Raw genomic sequence first — 17,650 nt, forward strand, 5'->3', positions numbered from 1 at the left:
ATAAACTTTCGCATGTTGCAGCACACAATAAACTTTCGAGTACATTTTTTGCATTTGCTTTCCACTTAAGTTTCATGTAGTTTAAAGTTAACGTTTGTTACTATTTTTTGCAAGTTTTGCTCAATTTTGAATGTCATAGGCACCATTGTGGTTGAATGACTGATGCCAGTCAATGTTAGGATATGGAAGCATGAGTCAAATAAAACTGACACGTGAAAGAGCATGTGAAATATTGAAAGTTGATGAAGGTAAGTTTTTTAAGAACATTCCAACTGCACCAATCAATGTGTTTGGTCAAAAAGTTAACGTACGCACTTCAAAATTGAGCAATTGACAACTTTCGGATGTTTGTTTTAAACCTAGTAGCTCTGAGAAAAATGTTTGTTTACTTAACTCTCAAACCAGATGTTTTTTCACTTCAATTGCATAATAAAACAAACAAAATGTAAACCAAGTTTATTAACAAATAAAACTGGATGATAGTATTACAAACATATATGGTAGTTCCTGATAAGGACCAAAATGTCCCATGTGTGCACATGCATGGCCCTTTGGGACCCAAATAAGTGATAGAGGTCAAGACAGGACAATGAAATGCCTTTGATGCAAAAATTGCTGTGCAAAAAAACGTTAAAAAAGAAAATGCATTCAGCTGCCAAATTATTAAAACAAACAGGAATTGGAACTATTTTAAATGTTTATCTTGTAATAAATGGAGTTTTATCTTAAAGGGATTGGATTTGATGCAATCAAGCATGCTTACAGAAAACAGTTGATGAAATGGCTTCCGAAACGACATAATCATTCATCAAGATCTATTCATGTATGTTCAATAGATACAAATTTATGTGTTTGTAAATTTAGTTTGTTGTAAAGAAAATGCTAGAATGTGGCCCAAATTAAAGATCTGTTAAAACAAACACAAAATATTTTTATTGCAAATAATCATTGATTGCTTAAAATACTTTTGTTAATCACAGGAAAAATTAATCATAAATTGTCTGTACTTATTTGTGTGATGTAAATTATAATTGAGTAACTGATTTTAATAATTACTGACTATTTATGGTGTTTGGCTGCGCTGATTATATTTTTACATGTTAAAATATATCTGTGATGCAACATGACAATAACACACAGGTTAAGGTTTTAAGTTTGGGATTGAGGTGGGGTTTTTCAGTTATTTCAGTGAAGTATAATAAACGGTGACAAATATAATAGTTCTTTATGTGACTGAAGTGTTTATATACTGGTGTAGCCCCATGTTACTAGTGATGACATTAGCATTTGCCGAAATTTCAACAATTAAGCATGCAACTTTTCATAGCAAATTGGCTATGCATTCATGACTTATTAACAGACCCGTGTTTCAAAAATAAATACATTTTGAAAAAGTTGCAGTACCACCTTTCTGCATTTGATTCCATTTTGCCAAGCAAATTTTTCCCTAATGCCATTGTTAATACCCTTTTATCCATGAAGAATTCTTTGGAAGCAAGGGAAGCGTATAAGTATCTTGTTGGAATGGACGATGATGACGACGATATATGGGCTACGATGAACGGTGGAAGCAATTCAATATTTAGAAGTAAGTAGCACACATTTGGGCAGTGGTTCTTTAACTGTGGTATATGTACCACTAGTGGTACGCCGGGAATTTTTAGATGGTACGCGAGTAGCCTTCTGCTATACCTAATTTAAGTCCGATCTAACATTGCAACTCAACTGAACCAAATGATTAGTCATGGTTTGGGCAAAACTTTTGTTTTGGACATTCTTTGAAATCGCTAAATATGCTACCCAGGTTGAGAAAATGGGCCTATTTCTTGGTCCATTCATTTAAACAGGGTTTAGGACCAGGTGGTACGCAGCGATAGATAAAGTTGTCAGGTGATATGCGATCTATATAAGTTTGATAACCACTGCATTAAGGCATACAAATTAATAGTTGAGCATGTTGTATTTTGACTGCATCACATATTTTGTTTGACGAAGTTTTATTGTTGGTTGCTTGACCAAGTGAAAAAGGGTTTATCCTGATTTTGGTGCAATAAAGCTCCTTAAGTATGTTTTAAAGTACATCACTATACTTTAAAATACATTAGTTATAATTTCATGACTTTATTTATAAGCAATCAGAACATCATTTTTGTTGTTTCTGTGCATGTCGGTACAATTTGAATGCTGTAATTATTTTGTTTGATTAATTTTATTTTAATTTGTGCAGTGAAAACAGACCACGGATTCATTTTGTTTGTTTCCAACATTGACGATAAAAAAAAAGAAAAAGAAGAAGAACGTGTGAAAGTTTTGGGTAAATGACAAGAAATGTTCCAAGTAGAATAAAAAATATGTTTAGATTTAAATTTATTTTGCACTTTGTTTGTGGTGAAACGAATAAACTATTTCATCCAATAGGGCACCTGTAAGACTTGTTTGCAGGGTTTTAAAGGCGGTTAAAAAATTTTGCATCTTCTACTCCATTTCAGACCTTATTTGGCTTTGACTCTACCTAATTTAAGAAATCTGAGTTTTGACTCCAACTAAAAATAAAGCCTTCATGTTGCAATTTATTGCTCTTGGTTTATCAGGGCACACCAACCGATTTGCCTGTTTATATTAAAGTAACAATTTTACCCTTTTAACTGCTTGTTTTTAACCATTGTCTCAAAATTCAGCCTTACATGCACAAAACGCCATGCTTTCTTATTATTATTAATATCTGCTGGCTCAAACCACTAATATTTAGAAAAAACGTAAGCACACGAGCTCATTAACACATGGAAATAACAAGTAAATTGACATGTGTCGCCTAACAGTTTGCCAACCCCTGTCATAGTAGATGTTTATCTAATAACACATGGGCTGGGACTCTGTTAAGAACACAAAAAATGTTCTATTGTTTTGTTGTGTCCCGCATTATTGTGATGAAAACTGTAATCTAATCTGGAATCAAAACAATCATTTTGGAATAAGCAACTATTCTACTTTGAACATCCATCTAACTCATGCATGCTATTACTTTAACTAGTAATCATTATATTACATCCATATTTTTTTTTATTTGATAAGGTTGGGTATAATTTTCCATTCTTGTGCTGTAACTAAAGGTTTTGGCTAAAAGCTTTAATGCTGTTGTTTTTGCATTTGTTTTAGATACTACGGATGAAATGTCTTTGGACCAAATGGCGGAGGTAAGGTCTAAAAACAATTTCAAAAAGTTTTTTTATTAATATGGATCCTAGCAAACCGTTAACCAGTTCAGCAAGATTTCATATGCAATTAACTGGATTATGCTACAAAATGGATGATCTTCCAAAGAAATGGTTACAATTGGGATTTAGAATCATATAAACGGATTATGCCAGTAGTTCTCAAACTGTGCATCGCAACGCCCTGGTGCGTCATTTCAATTTTCCAGGGGTGTCGCAGAATAATTCCGTTTCGTGGCTTTTTGTTGTTGTATCAATAAACACAACTTTAATAATAAGTTTCCCCATTAGCTTTTATTTGCTGGTGCATCGCACGTCCAGAAAACTTTTCCAGAGGCATCACAAAAAAAAAAAATTGAGAACCACTGGATTATGCAATAAACCATATCATTTGTACTAGTTTATTATTATTTTTTAGATTCTAGTGACTTATTTGTCTTACAACATTTATATATTATTTTGGCACAAAATTAGCTTGTTTACCACATCTAAGAAGTACAGTGTTGTAAAAGTTTTATACTAACAACAGCTGGCAACTTTTTTCTCAGAAAGCCGAAAAAGCAGCTGCAGAATTAATTAATGAAGAAAACAAAGAAAAAACGAAAGCTGACAAGCGGAGACAAAAAAAATTGGCAAGAGATTTTACAATTTTAGCGTTAAGTGTTAACAAAAAATTCAATTAGTATAATCAGTGAATTTAATTGGGCCAAGTACGTTTGTTGCTCTAGTTCAGGGGTGTGCAACCCGCGGCCTGCGGGCCACAATCCGGCCCGCCAAGCCGTTTAGTGTGGCCCTCAACAACACTCTGATTCAGAGCAAGTAAAAATGCACATTTTAGCAAAAAATCCCCGCTATAAGTTGCTCATACGTAACAAGAATAAGCTAAACCAGCCTATGGAACTTAATTCACGCAGACCTATGGTCTTCCATTCACACTAGGTGCTTGTTGCGTATCTATACCGAATGTGACGTAATATACCTCTTTGTCTAGTAAACAATTACTTTGTTGTGAAAGGCAGTGTTGCGACGAAACTTTATTGCACCTAACATTTTAAAGTGGGTTTTAAACGCAAAATAAAACGTAGGGGTGTGCAAATAATATCGACATGTTCTTAGAATGCGAGCCGCACCAATAGTAGCGTAAAAATACGTGTAAATACGGTACGTGAAAAAAATTGTGTGGCCCTCGCTTGATGTCCGAAATTGGTTATATGGCCCACTGACGAAAAAGGTTGCACACCCCTGCTCTAGTTGATGACATATTTTGATTTATTACTGAAATAGCTTGACCAATTAGTCTTCATCTGTAAATCGTCTATATATGTTTGTAGTTTTACAAGGTAGTTAGCCATTATCATGATTTATTGTTATTTGAGACATACTTTTTAATTTGTAATTTTTTTTGTACTTGACATGACTTGATAAACGTCTTTGCATCATTTAGAGACAAAAGATAAGAAAAAGACAAGCAAAAAAGGCTTCTGAGAGCAGTAATCCTGAAATGTTTGAATCGAGTGATGAAGATACAAGTTTAAAATCATACAAAGATCGAATACAAATCGGCAGAAATGTTTCAAATTACTCAAAAGCAGTAAGTGTTTGCAAATGACCCACCCATATCTAATCATTTATATCTGACATTCTATCACCATCTTAAAATCATGATAATTTGTTGTATAATGTACATAAACATGCTTTTTTGATTGGTGGATAAACTTGTTTCAAGCATTTGGTCAAGAAAGAGTGCTTCAAACTTACTAAAATTTACACACATGTTAGTTAGTTATCCAAAGTTTATCCTCCCAAAGTTTAACCCCAGATGACCCAGCAGTTCATTCACAGGCCCCCAAAACATAAAATTATACATACAGTTTTTATTTTCAATGAGCTACTCCGTAGGTCCAGGTACAGTGTGTAATATAGATTGTAACATATTACTTTTATTACCCTGCTTTGTGACCTACTTAAAAGTGTTTGCTTAACTTTATTGGGCGTTTGTTGTGTCCTGTGGCTGTAATCTTGTTGTGTCTTACAATACACAGTGTTTCTATGTATACATGATTTTGCACAAAGAATGTTATTGGGATAATTACCAGCTAAAATCAACACACAGTTTTTTTTAATACCAAGAAAAATAAAGTAATGTTACAGATTAAATACTTATACGGTGCCTGTATGGCTTTAAGTTTAACAATATGTGAATGATTGTTTATCGTATTAACAGATTTTCTACCCTTTTTAGGCGTCATCTGTCAACAGCGTATCAAATGGAATGTCATCAACAAGTTTTAATAGCAAAGTTTCACACAAACATCGTGCAAAGCTGAAAAAGAAGTCTGCAGCGAATATGTAAGTTATTTTATGCAATTAAGTCATAAATCCATGGTATGACCTTAGTTGACGCAGTAAAACAAATGACTTAAGCTTTATCGACAAATTCCTCCCTTACCAACTCAAGACATTTTTACTCATCACCAATAGACTACATAGTAGATGCTAAACCATACAAAGATAATATAAAATTGGGTCTTTTATCAACTTTGCAGTTCATTTTCCCAGAGCTAAAGTGTCTATTTACAAACCACAAGTGCAAATTAAAGTAAATTCCTGCCCTGAAGTTTTAAAATTCCTCCCGGGTTGGGAATCACTGGTTTAAGATAATGCACATGGCAGTGAAATATATGTGTTTTATCAGCAAAACAACGAGGTAGATTGACCTGTGTTATTTAAACAGGTTACTTAATTGATTCCTAATGTAATTTTTAAATGCATGAAAATGTATTGCATCTCACCAGTGACAATTGTCCTCATTCAGTGAGTTGTATTGTCACAACAAGGTGATCCCACCTAAGGGTAATAGTAGTCAAGACATAGGCATTGTGTTTCCCACCAGATGTATTGTTTCTGCCAACTGGTAACGAATCCCTCATTGATGACTGTTGTTTGTTGTCTATGGCTGTACTTGGGTTACTTGGTGGATGGCCATATTTAGTATGGGTCCTGTTTTAAGGGACAGATTTTAAACTGTTAAAGCCTTGATAGTCACACATTTATCAAAGATATTTTGTAAAAAATAGGAATATTCAAAATTTTCGTGCTTTTTTTCTTGCTTCAAAATTGCCACTTATAACCTAACACAGTGTTTTTCCACCTTTTTTGAGCCATGGAACACTCACCAACACACTGATTCAGAGAAAAATGCAATTCTTGGTAAATCTCCAAAATTGCTGTACTAGACGTAACAAGTATAAGCTAAATCAGCATTTTCCAACCGGTGGGCCATACAGCCGTTTGCAAGTACTTCACTGAATGTGACATAATAATGGTCTTTGTCTAGTAAACAATTATTTTGTTGTGGAAAGCACTGTTGTGGCGAAACTCTGTATGTTTACTATATTAACGGATTGATGCTTTGGAAGAATTACAAATTTATTGTGTAAATGAAAAAAATTGTATGGCCCTCGTGTGATGTCCGAAATTGGTTACATGGCCCACCAGCGAAAAATGTTGCACACCCCTGTTTTAAACAATGAAATATTTACAGGTCTAGCGAAGATGATTCTGAAATTGAAAATGAGGTATGTATATTTTGTTGTTATGTTGCTATTTTATTTTTTGCAAATCATGACCTCTGAAATGCCATTTTGTAAAGATTTGTGCCAAAGAAGTAGTAATTTCTAAATTTAAAAAACATTTTTATTTTCAAGTCACAATTTGAAGTCAGTTTGGATATTGTGAAACTGCTTGGAAGTCAGCTTTGATAAACTCTCAAAAACATTGAGTTTTGTGACAATGTATCTAGAAGTTTTTCAATTAAACCTTGTGCTTGTATTTATGGTTTATTATATTGCTAAACTCCTAGAAAAGATGTAACAATTATGCAAAACTCTGATCCCCTATAATTTTGTCCAGATTGTTTAAAAAGTTTATCTATTCTTTTTATACAACACTTGTTTCACACGTTTTGTCATCTTTTATGTGATTCAAGTGGTTATAAATGGGTGCAACTGATGTAGCCCCTCATATCACTGATAATGGCATAAGCATTTGCCAAAACAGTTTAAACAATAAAGCATGCCGCATTTTCTGATAATGTGGGCTGTTATTTTCATCATTAAAACATGTAACATTCATAATTTATTTTTGCTGTACGTAGGAGCCAGGTTGGGATAAAGACAGTGCATTTTTTACAAAAGTTGCTCAAAACAGCAAAATCAAGCAAAAGCCTACACCGAAAGTTGCTGTTAAAAAGGAAGAGGTCAGTAGTTGTTTATTTTCTTGCATTGACACAATATGGAAGAACTTAAACTGTTTCTGCTGTGTATCACCTATACCAGGGGTGTCCAAAGTGCGGCCCGCGGGCCAAATGCGGCCCCCGGCGGCATTTCACTTGGCCCACGGCTGTTTTTTTCAAATTCTGTTGCGTATGTAACGTCATAGTTTGGATTACGTTGTGGGGTTTTGGCGACTTGCCACTTCAAGCAAAAGCTTTCATGGAACTAAATGCCTTTCCTTAAATTTTTTTTTCTTTTTCCTTAAAAATTTTTTCCTTAAATCCCGTATATTTGCGCTCTGATTCCGAAAAAACGTTGGCCCGCGGGCATCTTCACCTGATAAAAATTGGCCCCCATCAAAAAAAGTTTGGACATCCCTGACCTATACTATTGGGTAATGGTATGCAGACAGACAGTGGTAATGGAGACAAACTATGCACTTCTTATTTTGTGCAATCAAAAATATTTCCTAATTGCCACAATGCAAAATGTGACTGTATTAGGCTATTGGTTGAACACGAAAAAACATTTTTAACACTAACAAAAACTTAGCAAGGGGTCTTTCTTATATGTAGTCAGTCTTTCGTCTTTTCAGTGTTTTGTCACTGATTTTGTTGACCATGGTTGCAATAGATGTACAATTGTCATCTACATATAATTTTTTTAGCACTTAAAAATTGGACAAAAAATGAAAAATTAACCCTTGTCTAGTCTTGTCTCATATAAATTTTCATAAAATAGCTAATTGAAAGATGTGTTGTATTTTAGGTGACAGTAAATGGTGAACCAGCAGTTCCTGCTAACGTGATTGAGTCTCGGAAGTTTGCAATGGAGGGAAATAAAAAGGCTTCAGCATTGGATTACAGATCTGCGATAGAACTTTTTACCAAAGCTATATTTTTGTACAATCGTGAATGTAAATATTTTGGAAATCGTGCTTACTGTTATGAAAAGATGGGAAATTATGGGAGGTAAGAAGTGATAAATGACTGAACATCTGTTTTAACTTGGTATTTTCTGAAGTAGGGTTTTCAAAACAGTTTCAAATGGACTGTAAAATGCTAAACAATGTTGCTGCCTGGTTTAATTTAAAAAAATGTATGCTGGTGCAAGCCATTTTCTTACTCATTTTGAACACTATTTATTTTAGAAGTGCCTTGATTTTTATCAAAAATGACAAACCAAAATGTCGTACTTGGCATTTGACGCCACTATTTTTCAGCTTAAGCAGAACAGCAAAATTGATGCGAAATTATCCATCTGAACCTTAAACTTTTATACTCATGGGTTCATTCAATTCAGGCACACAAAATGCAAATTGCCTTACATTTTTGAATTTGAAAATGGCATATTATTCATAAAAAATGTGTTGCAAATAATGGGTTTAAAGGTACATTATCCATATTAGAAAGAAATATCACACATATGTTTAAAACTACAAAAAAATTACACCAAGAAAACTTTTGCTACTGCACACTAAAATAGTCATAAGAATTTCCTGTAACGGTCACTCATTGTTTTTCAGTGCGCTGGATGATGCAAATACCGCCATTTCATTGTCCCCAGACTGGCCTAAAGGGCATTTCCGGAAAGGGAAGTCATTAATAGGTTTAAAGGTATTGTTCTATTTATCCATTCACATACAACTATTTATTCATATGTCCATAACCAAACATAGAAAAACTGTCAGAAACTGCCGAAGTCTAAAAAATTAAGCATAAAAATGCAAATAAAGCACTGACGTTTTGAAAATCATAGTTTTTGTTGCTAAACGTGGACCATAAATTGACCCTTTGTACTTTCAAACACTTGACATAGCTTGTTTAATGTTATATTGCTGTTATTTGCACATTTTTACCTGTCATTTATTATGGGTCCCCTTCCCTGAAGGGGACACATATTGTTTTTGTCCGTATTTTTTTTTTCTTTTTTCTTTTTTTCTTTTTTTCCGTCTAACGCGGATTTGTTCCCACGTTTTGGTCAAGAAAGAATGGTTCAAACTTTTTCAAATTTACACACATTACAGATATTGGTCTAAAGATGGTCCATGTGAATTTTGACCCCGTTTGACCCCTGGGTTCACCCACAGCCCCCCAAAACGTGAAATTTTTAGCGCGGATTTGTTCCCACGTTTTGGTCTAGAAAGAACGGTTCAAACTTTTTCAAATTTACACACATTACAGATATTGGTCTAAAGATGGTCCATGTGAATTTTGACCCCATTTGACCCTTCGGTTTACCCACAGCCCCCCAAAACGTGAAATTTTTAGGGCGGATTTGTTCCCACGTTTTGGTCAAGAAAGAATGGTTAAAACTTTTTCAAATTTACACACATTACAGATATTGGTCTGAAGATGGTCCATGTAAATTTTGACCCCGTATGACTCAGAGGTTCACCCACAGGCTCCCGACACGTAAATGTGTCTAACGCTCGTTTGGTCAAGAAAGACACTGTAGGCAGAAGTACCAAGAGAGTAACTTACTGGTTTACGATAGCGGGAGGGCTCAGCTTGACGTCGGACAGACGTTTTACGAGACATTGTTTCAGTGATTAGAAATCAGCTGTTTTGCACAGCAATGCTATGTCGTTTTATTAAGTTATCACTCACATTTTTAGTTTTGGCGAAGGTTTTACATATATGACGTGATTTAAACCTAATAACCGTGCTTCGGTTTTGTATATGTCAAGAAAAACTTTGTCAATAAAAGTTAAGATGAAAAAATTAACTTTTTTGCCAAATAAATGTTTCTTTAAATGCTCGTTGTCACGTTGGCCGCCGCATGATCACGGGTTACTTAAGGTCAACTAGTCGGTATTACAAACACAGCTCAGAACTTTCTTCATAACGTAGCGTTTTTTGACCATTAATTTAGGAGTCAATACTCAAGGCATGTATAAATTAGGCTTAACAGTATTGTTGAACACGAATGACGGCGTGCTATTGAAAACGGTGTCAAAAGGTCAAACAGTCGTTTGGCGTGTGCACCCTGAGAGGTTACTACTGGTCAATGGTACTCGTTTTGCGAAACGAAGTTAAATGAAAAACAATTTGTTATGTATACACTTGTAGCAAATTGCTTTTTAATTTAAAGTGTCTGTAACACAACTGTTACAGCTTTCTAAAAAAAATTGCCTGACCTTGGAGGACTATATCTGGGTTAAAGCAAGAGATTAGATTTAAGTCTTTGTTACGTTTTTTTAATGTTTTTGTAATTACATGACAACAATAGTGCAAAAAGAATACGAACAATTTTTTTTATTGTTGGGTTAATGCTTTTTAAAAATTTGTCCTTAAGAATGTAAAAATCACCGCAACATTTGTTTACTGTAAATCCGCACAAACGCGCGTGTGGGGACCCATTAGTTTTTGTTTACAAAAACAATCATATGTGTAGATCAAATGATGTGTATAGTAAATTGGTAAATATCGTATAGAATATATAAAATGGAAGTATATCAGAAAGCCACTCTTCTAGTGCTTATTTGAGTTTGGCACAATTTCCAGTTAAAACTTTTTGTTTTGCACTAGTATACTGGCTTGTTTGTTTCATGATAGGTTTGTTGCATTTGACAATCTTTTCAAAAAGCATTTTTTTTGTTTTAGGAATTAGCAGAAGCTGAAGCGTCATTTGAACAAGTGCTTAAAATTGATCGCAGTAATAAAGAGGCAGCGAGTGAATTACGAGGAATACAAGTTCAACAATTACAGGTGCATACTGCCAAACCTACTGGAAGCCCACTACCAATACTGTAATACTCATGTATATGGCATAGTATTAAAATGTACAGGCCTTTACTTATTGTAATACTGGCCTCAATACAACACAATACATACCTAGCCTTTACATACGTTGAATTTAGTTTATTTCGCTGGGTGAAGCAAATCATAGCAGCACAATTGCGCTGAAATATTCACCAAGCCCTAAATGGCTGCACGACATTAAGACGTCTAAAAGTGTAACAAAGTTAAGGGCACAATTGGTGGATAGTTGGTAAACATGCTGCAGCTACACCCAGGTTTTTTTTAAGGTTTGGTTTGGGTGACCGCTAAGTAGTTTTAAGAGACCGCAAGTGTTTCATTTAAATACCAAAAAATAGCCAAATTTCAAATTTTGGGAAACCGCTGGAGAAATTTGGGGGACTGTTTGGGTCCCCCAAAACACCTTAAAAAAAACACTGGTGCCTACACCGTTACTGCAAGTGTTATGTGGCAGGGATTCACATTAAAGGGTGAGCTTACCACATTTGGACATCCAGACTGTTAGGTCTTTTATCTGCTATCATTTACACCAGTGATTCTCAAACTGCGAAACATTTCAGCGAAATTTAATCTACCCTAAATAAAAACAATCTCACACACAAAACAAGCTGCAAATTAACTTTGTTTTAAATAATTTGTGTGTTTTGGGGCTGCAAAGTGTGTGGTACAAAGAAAGTTCAGTTCGTAAATGCGCTGCATGCTTAAAAAGTTTAAGAACCACTGGTTTACCTACACAAAACAAAAATGTATACTTTACCATGTGATTTTATCCAACAAATGTAAGCATAATGGTAAATCACAATGATATATATATTTTTTTTTTAGAATATGGGTTTTTCCAAAGAACTTTGTGAAATTGCGTTAAAAAAGAGAGGCACTGTACAACTAGCACTTGATGAACTTTTGTCTGGCGTTTTGGCAAGTGCTTCATTACAGGTAAACACCTAAAAATGTGATGATAGATTGTAACATTTTGTGCCTCTAAAACAGCGGTTACCAACCTTTCTGGTGCCGTGACCCCTTAATAACATTTGCCAAGTTGCAGTGACCCCAAGGATAAAATTAGTAGGCTCTGAAACAAAATGTGCTGTGTTTTTTTCTCAAAACCAAGGTGGTCCTTGAATTTATTGTATTGGGGCTAGTGGCCCATGGCCTAAAAGTGGCCCATGGGAACCATGCCTTAGGCTACCCCAGGCAAATTGTCAGGTGATGCCATTTGAGGTTGCGACCCACAGGTTGGGGACCGCTGCTCTAAAAAGTTTCATGAAATTTTATTTTTGAAAAAAGGGAAGATTTTTGAGTTGGTAGATTTCGTTTTTCTGCAAGGCCATTAAGTGTTTAAATGTGTACATAGATGAAACCATGCCCATAAAATATGTTTCCTATTGTAGCAATTTTGCAGTATTCTGTGCTGAATCAAAATTTATACATAACAATTACCTATTGTCAACAAAATTATGTTCCTAGTTAATTTCAAAGTCTGTATAAAACACAATTTGTCCAACATATTGTTGCGCAATAAAGCCTATGGAGCCATTTTGTGTTCAAAATGATACAGCGGGTAGAGGAAAATAACACATAAATTTTCTGATATTTACTAACTGGAGATCTTAAACGCGTATTTGATTCGACAAATTGAATGAAAATTGCGGGTGCTAACATTTCACCATAATATTAAAAATGTTAGAACCCAAAAGTTTTATTCTATTTTGCCTATCAATTTCGCGTTAAAGCCCACCAGTTTGTAAAATTCAGACAATTTATGTGTTTTTCCCTATTGGACACAAAATGCGTCCATGAGGCTCTATCGCGTAACAATGAGTTGGACTACTTGTGTTTTATATATACTTTGGTTAATTTCAAGGACAGTAAACATTGGTTAAATTGTTTACAGTAAATTCAGACAAAACTTCAGGTACAAAAGATTTGTAATGAATCTTCGCCTAATAAAAAATTCGGTCCAAATGGCTCCAAGGTTTACTTTATGTAAAAATGAATACAGTGTTTTGCAATTTCAGCATGACTATGCATTTTTCTAGGACGTTTATGTTTCTGATGAAGACGACGCAGCGTTTTTTGAAGAGGAGGAGGAAGTAGAAACCAAAGTCCCTCAACCTGAAGAACAATTTAATGAAGTGTAAGTAGTGTGTTGTCTATTAAAAGTTAACCAATTCACAACCTGCAGCCCCGAACACAGGTTTATGAGGCCCAGCCCATGTGCATTAAAATATGTGTAGGTATCTGGTTTTAAAACTGGTTTGTAAGGAGGGAAATATAAATGCAAGAAACGTACTAAAAACATAAATATCTAATACAAGTTTTAAGTACAAATAATCTGGTTAATTGCATATCCAATTTTCCAAACACTTTTCAATTTACCAGGTCATGCAATTATCAAGATTTTTTTAACATCTTAATGCAAATAACCAGTATGTAAGATGAACGTAAATTCATTACTGGAATCAGTCCTAAACGATTGATGCAGACCAGCAATCATGTCACACTCATATATAAATCAAAGTAAGCCAGGCCCATTAAAGGCATAATACTGAACCAGCCGGTCACAAAGCATTCCCATATGGCAAGGCATAAGCTGTGGGGCAGTGGGATTCGAACCCACGATAGGAGCTTTTCCTGGACTTGCGCTCCACCAATTAAGCTACACAGACTCAGTGGTGAGCCCAACGAAAGTCGGACCACAAGCCTTCTATGCTGCCCATGTCAGCTTTGTAATAGGGGATCACCAGATCGATTTACCATATTTCCATGCGTTGATGCTGTACACTATGTTTTTCTATGTACAGAGAATACAGTTCGTTGTGGGTTGGAAACATTACTCCTGATGTAACAGTTGCTGAAATGAGAGAATATTTTTCCCAATTTGGTGAACTTCAAAACATCAATACATTGTATGCAAGTCGATGTGCCTTCATTAATTACAAAGAACCAGAACCTGCAAAACTTGCATTACTGGCCGGAGATGTAAGTAGTATTTGCATTTTTGTCAAAGATAGTACAATTTCTAGTACCTTAGTTTAAACTAGCATGGGAGAAGAAATTGTCTGTAGCCTAATATGGTTCGACTTGAAAAAATGCATTTTATGAGGTATGGGCAAAACCACAAATATTTGGTCGAACAATGCGCATCTCACTTTGGTGCTCAGTTCATTGTGACAGCACAAACATTTCCAATTCCATGCTAGTTTTGTAGCTCTCCAATGACTCTTATGTCACGAGTGGTATATTAAGCTGTACAGGCACCATAGGTATGCATTTTTCTTCCATCCGACACATTTAAAAAACAGTCTGTATATACCCTTGCGAACACTAGTTTCGTATGTTTTCAAATTTCATGCTCAGGCCGGTTTGTGCAATTGCTCGGCCAAGCACCGAGCATAAAAACAGCAATGCTCTGTACTGATTACTCTAAATTCTGACTCGGCTCGGCCTATCCCTACATTTTATAACATCAATTTGAATTGACTCGGTGCATTTTTGCCAAACGCAAGTTTAAACAGAGTAAAACAAAGCTTTGAATTAATTCCTGCAACTATGTAACATGGATTTTGGTACCTGCCTCCAGGGTTTTTTTAAGGTTTGGTTTGGGAGACCGCTAAGTAGTTTTAAGATACCGCAAGTGTTTCATTTAAATACCAAAAAATAGACATATTTGCTTAACTAGCCATTTGGGGAAACCGCTGGAGAAATCAAAACACCTTAAAAAAAACACTGCCTGCCTCATTTAATCCATAATTGTCAGCAATTTTTATGTTGTTGCAGACAATAGACGTCGGTGAAACAACTTTAATTATTCGATATCCTGATCGTGCTTTTGAACAGAAAAGGAATCAAGGAGTCATACATCAAGGAGCAATCAATAAACCAGCGATAAATAAAGGAGCGATAAATAAAGGAGCAATAAATAAAGGAGCGTAAGTTAAACATTTAGGTTTTTATTTCCCTTAGGACATAATTAAATTCAAATTCAAAATATGCTATGCTTCTGCTGTTTATCCTTGTAAAGAATACAAACAGTAAAAGATTTCATTCTAGTATAAAAACTTATTTACGAAAGAAATGTTTTATTTCTGTTTTTTGCTTGGCAAGCCTTACAAGTACTTAATGTTATAACCACATTATTGGAAAAAATAACAGAGTTTGTTGCTGCAGGTCCAACCTACTATGACTTGAGCCAGAAATTGTGTAAATCTTTTTTAATGTGTTTCTTATTTGCAAATTAAAATTAGTGCAAGATTAAAGTGAAAATTTCATGCAGCTTTGAATCAGTGGTGGGATTCAGCTGGTTCGCACCGGTTCTATAGAACGGTCTCACGAAATTTTATGAGATCAGCGAACCGGTTAGCATTACTGGATACTGTCAATGGACTTTTTGTAACAGAACCGACTGAATAATATGCCTTTTTGATAGAACCGACTGACAAAAAATTTGAATCCCACCACTGCTTTGAATATGAATTAAATACTTACAAATTACAAATTCTTTAGTGAATGCCATTTTTGGCGGAATCACGGCTGTCATTATGGTGCCAAGTGTCGTTATATGCATGTTCCGGAACATCGGGGAATAGAAGTATATGGAAGCTCAAGTCACAAATAGCATTTATTACTCCCCATTGCAAAAGAAAAAATAAGAGTTTTTGTGTTTAGGTTTTGTTTTTATGCCCAATATGTTAATGATCATGCCATCTTCATTAAACAACGTCTCTAATTTGGTAAAAAAAACTGTTTTTGTTACCATTTAAATTGTAGCAAAATTTGGTAATGTTTTCAACATAATTTTTGACCAAGTCTTTCTGTATTTAATTTTTGACAGAAACAAAAACCTTAATTTCTTGCATTAAAAGCAAGGTCCTTTTTTCTGTAAAACAACATCTTGAAAAAGTCATTCCATGAATTAAAAATATTTATTTTTATTTTACCAACATTAAGAATGTCTTTAATGTGCCTTCCTAATGTTGAAATATTCACTACATTGATAATATGAAAGTGAAATTCTGTAATGTGGACATTCTTGCATGTAAATATTAATTTTTTGGTAAAGTTTCATTCTAATATTTGTTTGTGTCAAAATTGTCATAGTTAGTAGCATTTCTGGGTCTTTGCTTCTTTTTTATACTAAACTTGAAATTTCAACAGAACTATGACATTATGTTGGTAGACAATAATTGGTTTGTTCGAAAACTTAATTCTTTGTTTCAACCTAAAAACCTGTTTTGCACTTCAAGCTTTCCTTGTCCAGCAAAAAAATACCTGTCATAGGCTCTAAAACGTTTTATTTTTATAACAGCCACGGTGTTGTCTAATTATTTGCCATAGAGTGGATAGTCTGCAAAAAAATCCAGGTTGCAACATGTGTTCCATAAATTTCTTTTTTCCAAAATGACGGACTTTCTGTCAACTGAAATCTCGTTTTCAGTTTTACGAAGTGAATTGTGCACTGTTTTGTTTTATTGTGCTGATTATTATTGGGACGTTATAGACTCAATAAATCGCTTTTATATTATTGTGTGATGTTTTTCTGGGTCACAAATTTTATGCATTTAAGAGTGGAAAATTTTCTAGTCAATGGAAACGGGCCTGAGGTTAAGATGATTCTTACTTCAGTTACGTGAAACAATTTCCCTAAAACAGTTCTGAAAGTTTTTCATCATAAAATTTGTCAAAAACTTGAGTGAGTGAAAGTTTATTTAAGAAATAAGGAAAGAATGTTACAAGATTTTTAAACAAAAAGTAGGTTATTTATATTGAAAAACGTTTTTTGTTTCGTCGGAACATTGGGTATAAAAACGCCTTTTGCTCGTAGAAAAGTATCTGTCACCTTTTTTGCTACAAAATATATCAAAACAAATATAAGATGTGTCCCCTATTTGCGGCAATTAATTATTTCAGGTGGTGTCACGGTTGAGTAATTGTTGTCGTGGCGTGAAATGCAAGCAAGTTACCTGTCGTGTCCGGTCGTTTTAAAGGAAGCCGGTAGACGCATTGTTATTAACTTAATTCTAGTTATTACCAGTGTTTATCAAGTGGATTTAAAGTGTTATACGTTACTCTGTACCTAATAAAGTCGCATAAAAGTATGATTAAGTTTTGCAATGAATATGTTAAAAAGATAACGCTGCACGAAAAGGGCTACTCTAAAATACGCAATTGACACCATCTACTAACAAACCCTAATAAAATGTTGATGGTTACAAGCCCCAACCATGACCCTAGTAGCCCTTATCCATGAACATTTTTAAAAGTTTTAGACGTCTTGTACGACCAGTCTGCAGAACATGGCAGTTCCCGACGAGATCTCGTGCGTGCGGGACCAACATGTCTTGCGTGCGCGCGTGCACAACCCGTTTCAATAGGCGCAAAACAAGTAAAAGAGGTCAAGGCA

General features: G+C 34.7%; 1 protein-coding gene across 1 annotated transcript; it reads left to right on the top strand.

Moving 5' to 3' along the window:
• Positions 1–87: 87 nt before the first annotated feature.
• LOC145222171 (uncharacterized) lies at positions 88–16,771 on the top strand. The gene is made up of 18 exons (XM_080088216.1): positions 88–248; positions 732–823; positions 1,483–1,588; positions 2,228–2,314; positions 3,157–3,194; positions 3,761–3,844; positions 4,657–4,803; positions 5,455–5,561; positions 6,757–6,790; positions 7,369–7,470; positions 8,255–8,457; positions 9,012–9,102; positions 11,092–11,196; positions 12,073–12,183; positions 13,287–13,384; positions 14,052–14,229; positions 15,028–15,179; positions 15,754–16,771. Exons 1-18 carry the CDS (start codon positions 173–175, stop codon positions 15,863–15,865), a joined length of 1,923 nt encoding a protein of 640 aa, XP_079944342.1. The 5' UTR covers positions 88–172; the 3' UTR covers positions 15,866–16,771.
• The last annotated feature ends 879 nt before the right edge of the window (positions 16,772–17,650 follow it).

The sequence above is a fragment of the Phallusia mammillata genome, chromosome 4 (genome assembly GCF_965637545.1).
Source record: "Phallusia mammillata chromosome 4, kaPhaMamm4.hap1.1, whole genome shotgun sequence".
NCBI lineage: Eukaryota > Metazoa > Chordata > Ascidiacea > Phlebobranchia > Ascidiidae > Phallusia > Phallusia mammillata.